Source organism: Macadamia integrifolia, chromosome 3, assembly GCF_013358625.1.
Source record: "Macadamia integrifolia cultivar HAES 741 chromosome 3, SCU_Mint_v3, whole genome shotgun sequence".
NCBI lineage: Eukaryota > Viridiplantae > Streptophyta > Magnoliopsida > Proteales > Proteaceae > Macadamia > Macadamia integrifolia.
In genome coordinates, this window is record NC_056559.1 from 32867784 (window position 1) to 32880520 (window position 12737).

At 37.4% G+C, this 12737-nt stretch overlaps 1 protein-coding gene across 4 annotated transcripts in view; it reads left to right on the forward strand.

Annotated features, from left to right (window-relative positions):
* LOC122072642 (putative uncharacterized protein DDB_G0271606) overlaps positions 1-12148 on the forward strand; it is a 28106-nt gene extending 15958 nt beyond the window's left edge. For 2 of the 4 annotated variants that reach the window (XM_042637017.1, XM_042637016.1), the window contains exons 3-10: positions 638-978; positions 1067-1210; positions 2908-3063; positions 3169-3285; positions 5215-5295; positions 5843-5992; positions 6576-8158; positions 11742-12148. In XM_042637017.1, the coding sequence (XP_042492951.1) occupies positions 638-978; positions 1067-1210; positions 2908-3063; positions 3169-3285; positions 5215-5295; positions 5843-5992; positions 6576-8158; positions 11742-11859 (2690 nt within the window). In that variant the 3' untranslated portion in view covers positions 11860-12148. Of the gene's footprint in view, positions 1-605; positions 979-1066; positions 1211-2907; positions 3064-3168; positions 3286-5214; positions 5296-5842; positions 5993-6575; positions 8159-11741 lie in introns of all 4 variants that reach the window. The other 2 variants (XM_042637014.1, XM_042637015.1) reach the window with 2 other exon arrangements.
* Positions 12149-12737: the final 589 nt, after the last annotated feature.

The window sequence follows — 12737 nt, forward strand, 5'->3', positions numbered from 1 at the left end:
AAAAAACTTTACCACTCCTACCTAATGTTAAATAAGTACCCTCTAAGTTCCTTACTTTTTAAAACTCAAGAGGCAAAAAAGGTCTCCCTTACTCTATACTCTCTTTATAACCTGCATGGAGGCTCATTGAATCCTTGGAATGTGCATTGGTTCATTCTCTCCATATTAGCAATCAGCTGCTAAATTCATCTTCTAATGTCTCGTCAAAGATTTATAGCAAGTTGCTGACTTGGTGCTGCCCTTTTATTTTTGTCTCCTTCCGAGACTTGGGACTGGGCAGTGCAATAGCAATGGTGGTACTTGGTAGTATGATTATTTTCAACGGAAATTCCATGCGATAACTATGTGGCATCACATCTCTTTCTAATTGTCACTTCTTTTTTTTTTTGCCTTTATCGATCCTTAACCAATAGTAGTGCAGCTTTTCTTTCCGTTTATTATACTCTGTTACTATTTTTTTGATAAATTTGTGTTCTGTAATTTTCCACTTGTAATTCTATTAATTCTATTGTTACTTTATTCTAAATTAGTATTGATTTGTAGACAAGAAGTTAAGCAACTTTGTACAATGTTAGTTATTGGATATTTTCTCACTAATCCTTCAGTTTTAAGAAATTGGTTTCCATTTGGGAAGAAGAGATAGGATGCCAGAGTGCCTGTGTCACAAGAGAGAAATCAGAAGCTCTTGCAAATATTGAGATCAGGGAGGATTCAGCTTTTCAAAATGAGGAAATCCTTGCCGTCATCAATGACCTTGTGGATCCAGCAGTTGGCTTGCATAGGGCTGAAGCATTGCGGAAATACTTATCTTCTGGAGAACTTCTCTATCAGAAAGCAAGTCAGATGGATGCAAAGATCCATTGCTTTGAGAGTCAAATACAGAGGTCTTATTTCCATGTAAAACCACTTGATGCCAGTCAATTAGAAAATTGGCATCACTATCTGGACTTTGTTGAGATGCAAGGAGATTTTGATTGGGTATATATTGGTCCATTGTAGTTGTGTTAGGTGGATTTCTGTCTGTTCCTTGTTAGTGTCTTAAATCTGTATCTTTTTCTTATGACAGACTGTAAAACTATATGAGAGATGCTTAATTGCCTGTGCCAATTACCCCGAGTTCTGGATGCGTTATGTGGAATTTATGGAAACTAGTGGTGGAAGGGAGATAGCAAACTTCGCACTTGTTCGAGTGACACAGGTTTTTCTGAAGGTATTGATCAGTCTAATTTGGATCAAATATTATTTAATGACTTGCTTGCCCTCATTAAATATGTTATATGATAAATCTCTCACAAGTAGATTCATTCTATCATCTTATATGTTAAGAAAAATTAAATACCCCCCACCCAAAGAAAAGAGGAAAATAAAATGAAAAAATATTTGTTGAGAATAAATACTGAGCCTTGGTGACTTATATATGTTTTTATTATGAATAAGACAAGTGTGTTGTAAGAAAAAGCAGAATCAAACTATAGATTTACATAGAGGAAAACTTACTGACCACCAATGATGAGGGAGGGCCATTTATGAGAGCTTTCTTACTGAATACAATTTCACATATATTTGATGTTATTGAAGTCCTTCGAAATAGAGGACCAAGAAAAGAAAATGTTGGCCCCGTTGTTTATGCAATGTTTCTATGGAATTTATACTCTTTCCCCAATCAATGAGAGAGGAATTAGTTTCAAGTTGAGTGTCTATGAATATGGGGAAGCCCAATAATTATGCATGTTGGGTTAATACGAAAAATATTTTAATGAGTTAGGATTTAATTGAATATGTAGCATTGGTTGAGTGGAAGGTTCTGTGTGAATGCTTGGAAAGGTAGTACAGTTTCACATAAGGAATTTTTCCTTCCCTTGCTATAAGGTACAGAAATGCAGGTATGGTTAAGACAAGTGCTTTTCTGCTAACAATTTACGTGATATGTACTAAAGACTCTATAGTCTATAGACTCTACAGGCTCTTTGGGAATGAGTATGCGAAAGCATTTCTTTGATTGAAGTTCAGGCTGGTGAGTTGATGTCCAATTTTCAGACAGCTATTGGTTTAGATTGAAGTTAGATGTGTTTCCAAATCTTCTCAAATGCTTGGAGAATATTTCGGAGAATGGAAGGAGAAGCTATAGTAGTGGTGGTGATAGTGACCTCTAAAATCAGTGTTAGATCTTTCTGATTGCTTATTCGAATAATGTTTCATCACAATTGAAATAATATGTTATCAATATTCAAGGAAAGTTGCTCAGTTGGCAAAGACCAACATCTAAAAACTAAGAAGTCACAAGTACAACTCTCCTTGGGGCCTAAGTAAGGGAAAGTTGCATACTTGAGATTAAGTTCGAAGTTCTGCTGCTCAAAGTTACATTACACCACTAATTTGACTCCAGCTCCTAATTAGACAGGAGAAATGTTCAAGGCAACTCACTTTACTATATCCTGGTACTTGTTGGGATCAGAAACATGAATAAAAAGCTCTTATCCTAATGTAAATGGAGTAATGGACTTTCAGTAAAATCGGAATTAAAAAAGCAACCACCATCCAGTTGATGAAAACGAAAGAGAACATGATCATGATCACTCTTCATGCCATGCTTTTTTTTTTATTGGGTATGCTCATGTGTTTACCATAATTTTTTTATGGATTTCAACCACTGTTATTGGATAGGTTTTGATTCACTAAACAAGGCACAAGAGCTTGAATCTATCTTATGAGGTGGTACTTTAAGATTCTGTGTCCATTACTCCCCTTTAACCTTTAATCAAACAACTATCTCTTTGGAGCATTAGTTTCAAGTAACGGTTCTGTTAACATCTTCTGCAGCATAGCTACTACTATAAGATTTTTGGAGATTTTTTTTCCCATAAGTGGTTGTCACTAGAGTGGCCTTATTTTTTCCCCCTTTGTCAGCAGCAAGTGCCAGCGATTCACTTTTTCTGTGCAAGATTTAAGGAGCAAATAGGAGATGTATGTGGTTCCCGTGCTGCATTTCCTAAACGCAATCTGGGACTAGGCTCTGCTTTCATTGATTATGTTGTAAAGGAGGCTAATATGGAAAAACGGCTGGTATGTATACCCTTTGCCTCCTCCCCTCCCCCCGCCCCCGCCCCCGCCCCCGCCCCCCGCCTTTTGGTTGAGAAAAAGTAGTTGACTTTTTTCCACTTTTGCCAGGGAAATTTGGGAGCAGCCTCTAATGTATATGAAAAAGCACTTGAAATGGCAAAAGAGGAGCAGAATTTACACTCTCTTTCCATTCTTTATGTTCATTTTTCTCGCTTTAAATACATGGTAAGCTACTCAAATTTTTACACTTTAACTTTCTTTGTAAACTAATGGACCTTTACTTAATGTGATTAGTTGGCTATTCTTGCAGATAGATTTCATACATTTATGGATGTTATTCTGAACTTTGTGCAAAATGTGTTTGTCTTTTTTATATGGTTTGGTTGTTGTATTTGGTATTAGCACAAATATTACTTCCTGAAAATAACTAGAACATTTATTTCTAAGAGGAAAAAACTAGAAGATCTTTTTGAAAGTCAAAATTCTTCTATTTGAAGGAAACTTTCCTTCATTGCTAACATGCTTCTGTTGGGAAAAAACTTTTCTCAAAAGAAATGAAGTTCAAGAAGAACCAAAAAAGAGGAAATACTGCTGGGTTTGCATGATTGATTGGAGTTGTAGATAATTAGATATCATGTGGTTTTTCTGCATAAAAGGTCCTTGAATTATTTGGTGGCACTATTGAACTGTTAATTGCAATTAAATGTTTCCTAAATCCAGATCGATTGATTGCAACCTGATCAGATGTAACAACTAATAGTTTGCATTACTCCTTAAGTGACAGAAATATATTTAATGGCGTGAACTTGTTTGGACGTTTGAGTGGGAGAGTTTGTACTTCCAAGTTCCATTTATTTGCAAATGAAAAGACCTTCTTTTCCATTTTTTTTTTTGGTCACAATAACTTAGAATATATGTAGCTAATATATTTTTATATTTATTTATACTTATCTCTATCATGTTAATGCCTACATAATCTTAAAAAAATGGTGCATTCAGTTAAATGAGTTTTTTGGACTTATTATTTGGTTTGTTTCCTAGAAGGCTGTTCAATCATAGTTTTATTATGAGGTTCTTAAAGAAGGTGATATACAGGATGATGTTCTAAAAAGAATTAAAATAGGATGGATGAAATGGAGAAGTGCATCCAGAGTATTGTGTGATACGACGTATTCCTTTAAAACTTTTAAGGAAAAATTTTATAGGACAGACAAACGACTAGCTATGATGTATGGTGCGGAATGTTGGACCGTTAAGAAGCATCATGTAGATAAATTGAATGTATCAGAGATGAGGATGTTGAGTTAGATGAGTGGTAAAACTAAGAAGGATAAAGTAGGAATGATTGTATTAGTGTTGGTTTGGGAGTACCTCCATACATGATACGCTACGAGAAAGTCGTTTGAGGTGGCACTACCATGTTCAACGGAGGCCTTTGGATGTCCCAGTACAGAGGAGTGATACGATTCAGATTGAAGGATCTAAAAGAGCTAGGGGTAGACTTAAAATGACCTTAGGACAAGTGATGTGGAAAGACATGCATAGCTTAGGCTTTTTATCAAGTATGACGTCGAATAGAGTTGATTGGAGGCAAGGATCCATGTAATGGGGTCGGCTCCAAGGATCCGTGCAAAACAAAGTAGGGAAAAATGAGATCCAAACATAAAAAGAGAAATGAAATAAATAAGAAAAAGAATGACGAAGATAAATGGCATAGAGATGAAAGATGAAAGTCAGAGGATAAAGGCACAACCCAGCAAGATAGGAGAGACAGCTAAATGGGGTCAGCTGCATGGATCCTGGCCCTCCAATATACTCTATCCGAGGTCATACTAAGGACACGACCTAGACTTTGCATGTCATTCCTCACAACTTTTCCTATGGTCATTTTATGCTTGCCCTTGGATCTTTTAGCTCCCTCGATTGTTATCATATCGCTCCTCTTTACTGGGGCGTCCCTGGGCCTCCGTTGAACATGACCATACAACCTCAAACGGCTTTCTTGGAGCTTGTCATTAATCGGGGCATAAAGTAGTTGTTTTTGTCTTTTCCTCTCTTTTAGTCATGTAGCGGATATTGTCTATGATGTTTACATTTACTTAGGAGATGGAATCATTGGTTCTTTTCTAACATTTCCTTTTTTGTACTTTGTAGATCACTGGTAGCATAGATGCTGCTAGAGAAGTTTTTATGAAGGGTATCGAACATGCCCCTTGTAGCAAATTACTTCTGGAGGTATGATCTCCCTTTTAGCCATCTAGATATTCTTTCACCGTTAAAGGATGATACATTTCTTTGAGTGCTTGATTTTGTCTTAGTGGAAATGACTACTTGCCCTACATGTTCTTGATCTTCGTGCTTAACAGATCATAATTAATCAATGTTGTAACCAGTGAATCCAGTTAATCAAGGATGATTCATTTTAGTAGTACTACTACTATTTTATTATTAATAATATCATCATAATCATTCTTGTTGTTATTGTTTGTAATTGTTATAGGATGTAAATTGGATGCAAGTCTTGGCACAGGCCCTAGTTTCAGTTCACTAGGAATCAGCTTATAAGACCCTCGTCATTGTAATGGTTAGACCATCCATAGCTTTGTGGTTAACTGTCACATAGTTCTACTGGGTTAAATTCTATTAATTTCATGGATTTCAATAGGTCCTGCGAATAAATTGTATGTCCAAACTTCATATCTTACAGCATCATATTGGGAAGCTCATTTTATTGTATATTTGATGACTCCAGCTACTTGCTGGTGGTTTGTTATTTCTGTAGGGATTAATAAACTTTGAGATGATGCACCGAGGACCAAGAGAAATGAGCATCATAGACTCTATTGTAGCTAAGGCAATATCTTCAGAGGCAGAAATATCAGAGGGCTTGACTACTAAAGATCGTGAGGAAATTTCAAGTTTATATTTGGAGGTCAAATTTCAAGTTTATAGACTCTATTTCAAGTTTCTTCTGCGACATTGTTTTCTTTATGTGCTAATGTGAAATTGTTATCTTTTAACAATAACTCTACTTGAGCGAAAAGGGTAGACCTGCAGAATGGGAAGGCTTGTCACTGGTGATACTAATATACTTGTTACCGATTCTTGAAAAGTTAGAAGACCAGCGTAGTATATTTCTGCATCTGAAATTCAACTCCAAAATGAGAAAGGTTTGAATATCCATTGAGCATGTCTGTCATCCTTTCTGTTGGACATTCACACAATTCCTATTGATATCTAGTTCTACATGCTGGAGCTTGACATTATAGGAACAATATATAAACAATCACATTCTTGTCTATGCCCAACTATAAGATGGCCAGTTCTACTTGAAGTGCCCTTTTCTGAGCCAAGCCGTCTCTATCAGAAGTCCCAGTTAATAATTTATCCATTGTCTCCACTTTCTTAGAATTTGATTTTCCCTTGACACTTGCCTCGTTTTACATTATGTATGGAAATTCATATCATTCTCTTGCCACCTTTGTCTTTGGCTAATGAATCTTTATCTCTAGCAGTTTGTGGACCTTTGTGGGACTATCCATGATATCAGGAAGGCATGGGATCGTCACAGAAAGCTCTTTCCTCATTTAATGAGGCCTGCCTCATGTGAATCTGTGGCCACAGAGGATTGGAACTTGAAAAAGAGTATGGAAGGAAGACAGAATTTTCTTGTGGCTGTGCCTCATCATGTTGCAGAAGAAGACGGTTCTCATGATTCAGTTCAGCATTTGCAGCAAGACCAGAAGCTATCACTGTCCAAAAATCCTGTTATCCTTTTTAGTCAGGCTGTCACTGACCAACCCCAATCAGAAGAAGGTAATAATGATACACAAAAGAGAATACAACAGGTGGGATCACCTAAAGTTTTGGAAGAGCTGCATGGACAATTTGCAATAAATCAGAGTCCAATTAGTGATGATGCCGTGCGTAAAGTAGCCTATGATCCTCAAGTTTCACAACCTTTGCAAGAACCCCACAAACGGGAAGATGAAGTTCAGAAAGAGCCTGACATGGAGTCCAAAGTTGATCTTAGACCACCTTCACTGGAGAGTCTTTCATTAGAATCTCAGGATTTTGTTCCCCCTAGATCTCATGACCATGAAGGCCCTGAAGAAACCTCTAGTTCAGATGGAAATAGGCCAAATAATGGTGGCATCTCGTCTATGTCCAGTCCTCCATGCAAACAATCAGATGACCCTACCCATTTTCATCTTCAAAAGAATTATGGCCCTTTACATGCAGAAAGTAATCCAGGTTCCTTACAAGAACAGGCACACTCACAGCCACTTGCACCTAAAAGCAGTGCATTCAATCGTAATTCTGGAAGAAACAGGCGGCGTATTAATAAAACTGCACTATCTACTGGTGATGCCAATTATGGGTTCCATGGGTATCCACAACTCCAGCTGCCTCAACAATTGCAGGTTTCCCAACAGCAACATAGCCAACCAGCTGAAATGCAGTCTCAAATCATTATGAGTCAAGGTTATCCTTGTCAGCCTTTGTCTGGGCCCAATTTGCAAGTTCAGTGTAGCAACCAAGCACAAAACCAGTATCAGCCATCTACTACTCAGGTTTATGCAGGCGTGGCAGGTTCTCACATCTGGCCTGCACAAAATGTTCAGCAACAGAGCTTTGTATCTGTACCTCAATCTCAGCAGGTTGCGCAACTCGTTACCCAACCTCAAGCAAGTGTTTATCCATATCCAGTGCAAAGTATTGAGCAGCATGTACATATGCAGAATAACCAAGCATATGCCCAACAAATGTGGCAGTATTACTATCAGCAACAGATGTACCAACAACACTATCAGCAGCATCTACAATACCAGCAGCTGCAACCACAACAGTCTCTACAGCAGCAACCACAACACCATTGGCTGCCGCAACAACAGCCACAACTTTCTTTGCAGCAGCAGTACTACCAACAACAGCAGCAGCAACAACAGCCACAGCCTTCTCCGCAGCAGCAACCACAACAACAGCAACAACAACACAACAACAACAACAACAACAACAACAACAACAACAACAACAACAGCATCAACAGATTACTCCATCACAGATTCCAGCATGGACTGTCGACTGTTACCAACAGGTGTGCAGTCTCTCTTAAGCATAGTCTAAAATCTAGTACCTAGAAAGTGTATCACAAGGCTGAATGAAATGGAATCAGAACCCAAATCATTGTGACAAAATTTTGATTGGCTAACTGATGTTTACATTGAGCCAAAATAGTCCTGATTGAAGTCTCTCTCTCTCTCTCTCTCACACACACACAGAGTAATATTATTTGGGAAGTGTTTAGTGCTTACTGGAGTATACTCTTTTCTTAGTTGCAGTTTCTCTGTGGGTATCCAATATTATTATTGCTTAAAATGATATTCACACAATATTTGTGCAAGGATGAGTAACAATCAGTAGAATTGATAGAACTAAAATAGGGCCAGAATAGAATAATGGTGGGAGATTGTATTACTCTTAAGAATAGAGAATAGAATTAGAAGAAATCAGGGAAGAAATTAGAGGAGCTAGCAGTAGATAGCAGAGAATAAGAAGTGTGACAATAACAAAACTTGAATGAGTACCTGATGAGTGGAAGAGAGAACTCAAAGAGAAAGATGAGGGAAGGGAAGAGAACAAAACCCACAGTTTGAGTAATGGGCAAAATACTCAAAACCATAGGTGGGAGATTGTATTTATGTTGAAGAAAAAGAAACAAATTACAATAGGACCACCGGGTTCACAACTAATAGCTAGACCTAAGACCTAAAGACTGGACATAAGTGACTTTAACACTTAAATAAGAAAGACATTACAATAACACCCCTAGAGAACTGACACCCTTAACAATCCCCCTCAAGCTGGGGCAAAGAAATCACCCATGCCCAGCTTGGAACACCCTTGGAGAAATACATTTCAAAACAAGGCTATGGTCAACAAGTCTCCAAATTTTTTACTTGAGCTGACAAACAACATGCTACCTCCCAACAACATTGGTGTGTCCATTACGCATAAGACAGACCTTTCCCTAGAGCACCCTGGAGATGTCATAGTAATCGTTAGTATACAGCATGATGCCGCCCAATAAACCTGTTTAGGTGTCCCCATAAACTAGTTAATCACACCAACAACAATGATATATCAGGTCAGTAACAGTAAGATAAATAAGTTTTCCGACTAACCTTTGATACCGATGCTTGCCTGCAAATTCCTTGATATCAGATGTTCCAAGTTTAACTTGAGGGTCCATATGAGTATCTACAGGCTTACAGCCCTTCCTGTCTCACTCAGAAGGTCAAGAACATACTAAGACAAACTAAGCCCCTTTTTTACTTCAAATAACCTCAATGCCAAGGAAAAATATTTGAGAGCGACTAAATCTTTCATCTGGAAGTGCTGCTTTAAGTAAGACTTTACATGTTCAATTCTAGACTAGTCATTACCAGAAATAGTAATATCATCGACCAGCACAATAACTTTTGAGCTTTGACATCGAATGAATACAGAGTGCTCAAAATAACATTGAGAAAAGTCACAACCAACAACAACTTTACTTTATCAGACCATTCTCTTGGGGACTGTTTCATCCTATAAATATCTTTGTTCATTTTACAAACCTTTTTAGCATTCTTTCCTTGAGCAACATTCCTAGGAGGTTGTTCTATATAAACTTCCTCATTCAAATCATCATACAGAAATGCATTCTTGATGTCTAACTAAAACAGAGGCCAATCAAGGTTAACAGCCAAAGACATCAAAATTCTCATAGAATTAAGGCGAGCATCAGAGAGAAGCTTTCAAAATAATCAACTCCACATGTCTGAGTATAACCCTTAGAAACCAATTGAACTTTCAATTGCTCAACCGAACCATTATGGTTATACTTAATGCTATACACTTAACTACACCACACAAGATCCCTAATTGGAGGTAGATCTACCATATTCTAAGTCTTACAAGAAAACAAGTTATCCATTTCCACATTCATGGCTGACTTGTTCCCAAGTTGAGATAAAACATCTTAGTATTTGGTAGGGATATAGTGGGAGGTCAATTTACAAAGGAAACTGAAAGATGGAAAATAGAAACATAATTAGTAATTTGATAGGCAACCAAAGAGTTCTGAGTACAAGAATGAGTATCTTTCCAAAGAACAATAGGCAAGGCATCAAGAGAAGAACCTTCAGGAAAAGACTTGGAGAGAGGTGAGGGATGACAACAACTGGCGGTGATTGCTTGGGACGGTGCTTGAATACTTGTAATGGTGTCTCTGTGATTTATGGTTAGAATCTTTAAGAGGAATGACTTGAGGAATAGGTGGGCGAGGAGGAGAGACAAGACCTAAGTCGGAAATGCCAAAGTAGGGAGTATTCTAAAGAATTGTAATATCAACACTAATAAACTACTGACAGGTAATAGGATTATAACAACGGTAGCCATATTGGGTGCGAGAGTACTCCATAAAGACACTTTGTAGCATGAGAAGACAGTTCATCAATGCCCTGATGAAGATTATGAGCAAACATTTGCATAAAAAAATGTGGTGGTTGACCAAATAAGTTGTAAGGGAAAATAATAGAGAAAGGAGATTTATTATGAAGAACAGAGGAAGGCATTGATTAATCAAATAACAGGCGGTTAAAATGGTAAATTTTGGGGACACTCATATGAAACATTAAGGACCTAGCAATTTCTATCAAGTGCCAATTTTTCCATTCCGGCAGTACACCATTTTGTTAGGGTGTAGAAGAGCAACTAGTTTGATGGATGATACCATTATTTGAATAAAAAGAATAAATTTCATTTTGAATAATCTCAAGAGCATTGTCATTGCGTAATATTTTCAAACACACACCAAAGTGAATTTTAATTTCATTATAAAATTGTTTAAATACATACACAAACTCTGAACTATCCTTTAAAAGATTCAACCATCTCATGCAAGAGTGATCGTCAACAAAAATGACAAAATAAGGACTTGACCGACTTTTAACCTTGCAAGGACCCCAGATATCAGAATGAGCTAAAGTAAATAAAGACTGATTCCTAGACACACTATGAGACAGAAGAAACAGTACAGTGATGCTTGCCAAGCTCACCAGCTTCACATTCTATATGGGAGATAGACTTATAACTAGGGACCATAAGTTGTAGCTTGGAGAGAGAAAGATGTCTTGGTCAGTGGTGCCAATGTACGGGAGCACTATAGATAACAAATGACGTTGTCGATGAGAACACAATGTCAAAGTAAAATAGGCCATCCCTCTCATGCCCTCCACCAATTGTCTTCTTTGTCTTGAAATCCTGAAAAGGTGATGGAGCAGTTAAGATATTTTGTAAACTGACTCATATGCTTGTGAGTCCCCCCACCTGATAGATATTTACACATTTTACCATCAAAATTTCTGTCACTTTACTTCAAACCAGATGAAGCGTTAGCGATCTTGTCCATTGTTAAACTAACATGGTTAGTAGTCCTAGGCGACATTTCCACCATAGAAGAGGTTAGCTGTGGCCTTCATCTCCCGGTAGTAAAACTGCTGATGTGCCTTTTGTGGTAGATTTCAAGGGACTATTCTGGTGACACTTTTTGGAAAACCTACTATAGATGTGTGTTCTCAAACATCCCTACCTATACTATTGTACAGAAATTGTAAGGCTTTTCTTTCATTGTGCAGGTTCAAGGAGCTACACAGCACAATATCGAGGCATCTGGACATGTTGTATACCCCCAGGCCCAACAGCAACCTTCCACGAACCAGTAAATATCAAAGAAGCTTCTCTATTCTACAGTGAAAACTGGCACCTAGTCCCCTAAAAAGATGTATCATCTTCCTCTAGGAATTATTTCGTGGAAGAAATGAGGGAAGTCCATTGTAAAGCAGACAGACTATTTTTCAAATAGCTTGCTGTAATGAGGATTTTAAATTGGATTTGACTTTGACTGGACTGAGTTCTTTCAAAAATCCCCACACTGATGCTGTGAATTGGTTTAGTCATTGACATCCCACTGAAGTGCAAATATATTAAACCAAAACACAAGTCATTTCTAGACTTTTAAAGCTTATGTAGTACTTCTTTTGATCTAAAATTTTGGTCTCTTAGATGTATAAATTCTTGCATGGGCCCACCCTCATAAGTTCAATTTGTCACAATAAAAGTTGGTAGTGATGAGCAATTGTCACCAACAGAGTTTCTGTGAAGCTAATAATAATGGCAGAAATGGATCTTTTGGTTAGGACTAAGGAGTACTAGGTATAAGGAATTGCTGTATAAGTTTTTCCCTTTATGACTTTCTTGTGTGGATGTTACAGTGTACTGGATCTACCTTAAAATTGTACGAGCTGAGCTGTTATTCATGATCTACATTCTGACCATCTGATCTGAGCGGTTTAAAACCCTTCATCTATAGCTCTTTCAAGTACAATGACAAGTTTCATTTATAATCTATCTTGGGGTTAGGAGATAGTACCTCTATTTTCATATGGAAGGACCCTTGGATCCCATCGCTTCTGTATTTTGGCTAGGGTTGATTACAAGCGAAATCAAAGGGGAGGGAAGTGAAAATTTTCAAACCTATAAAAATGAAATTGTAATCATTATCCCCTGTGAATGTATATATTACTTAAATTAATATATCATATTTAGTAATGATATATTTTATTTTTCAAACC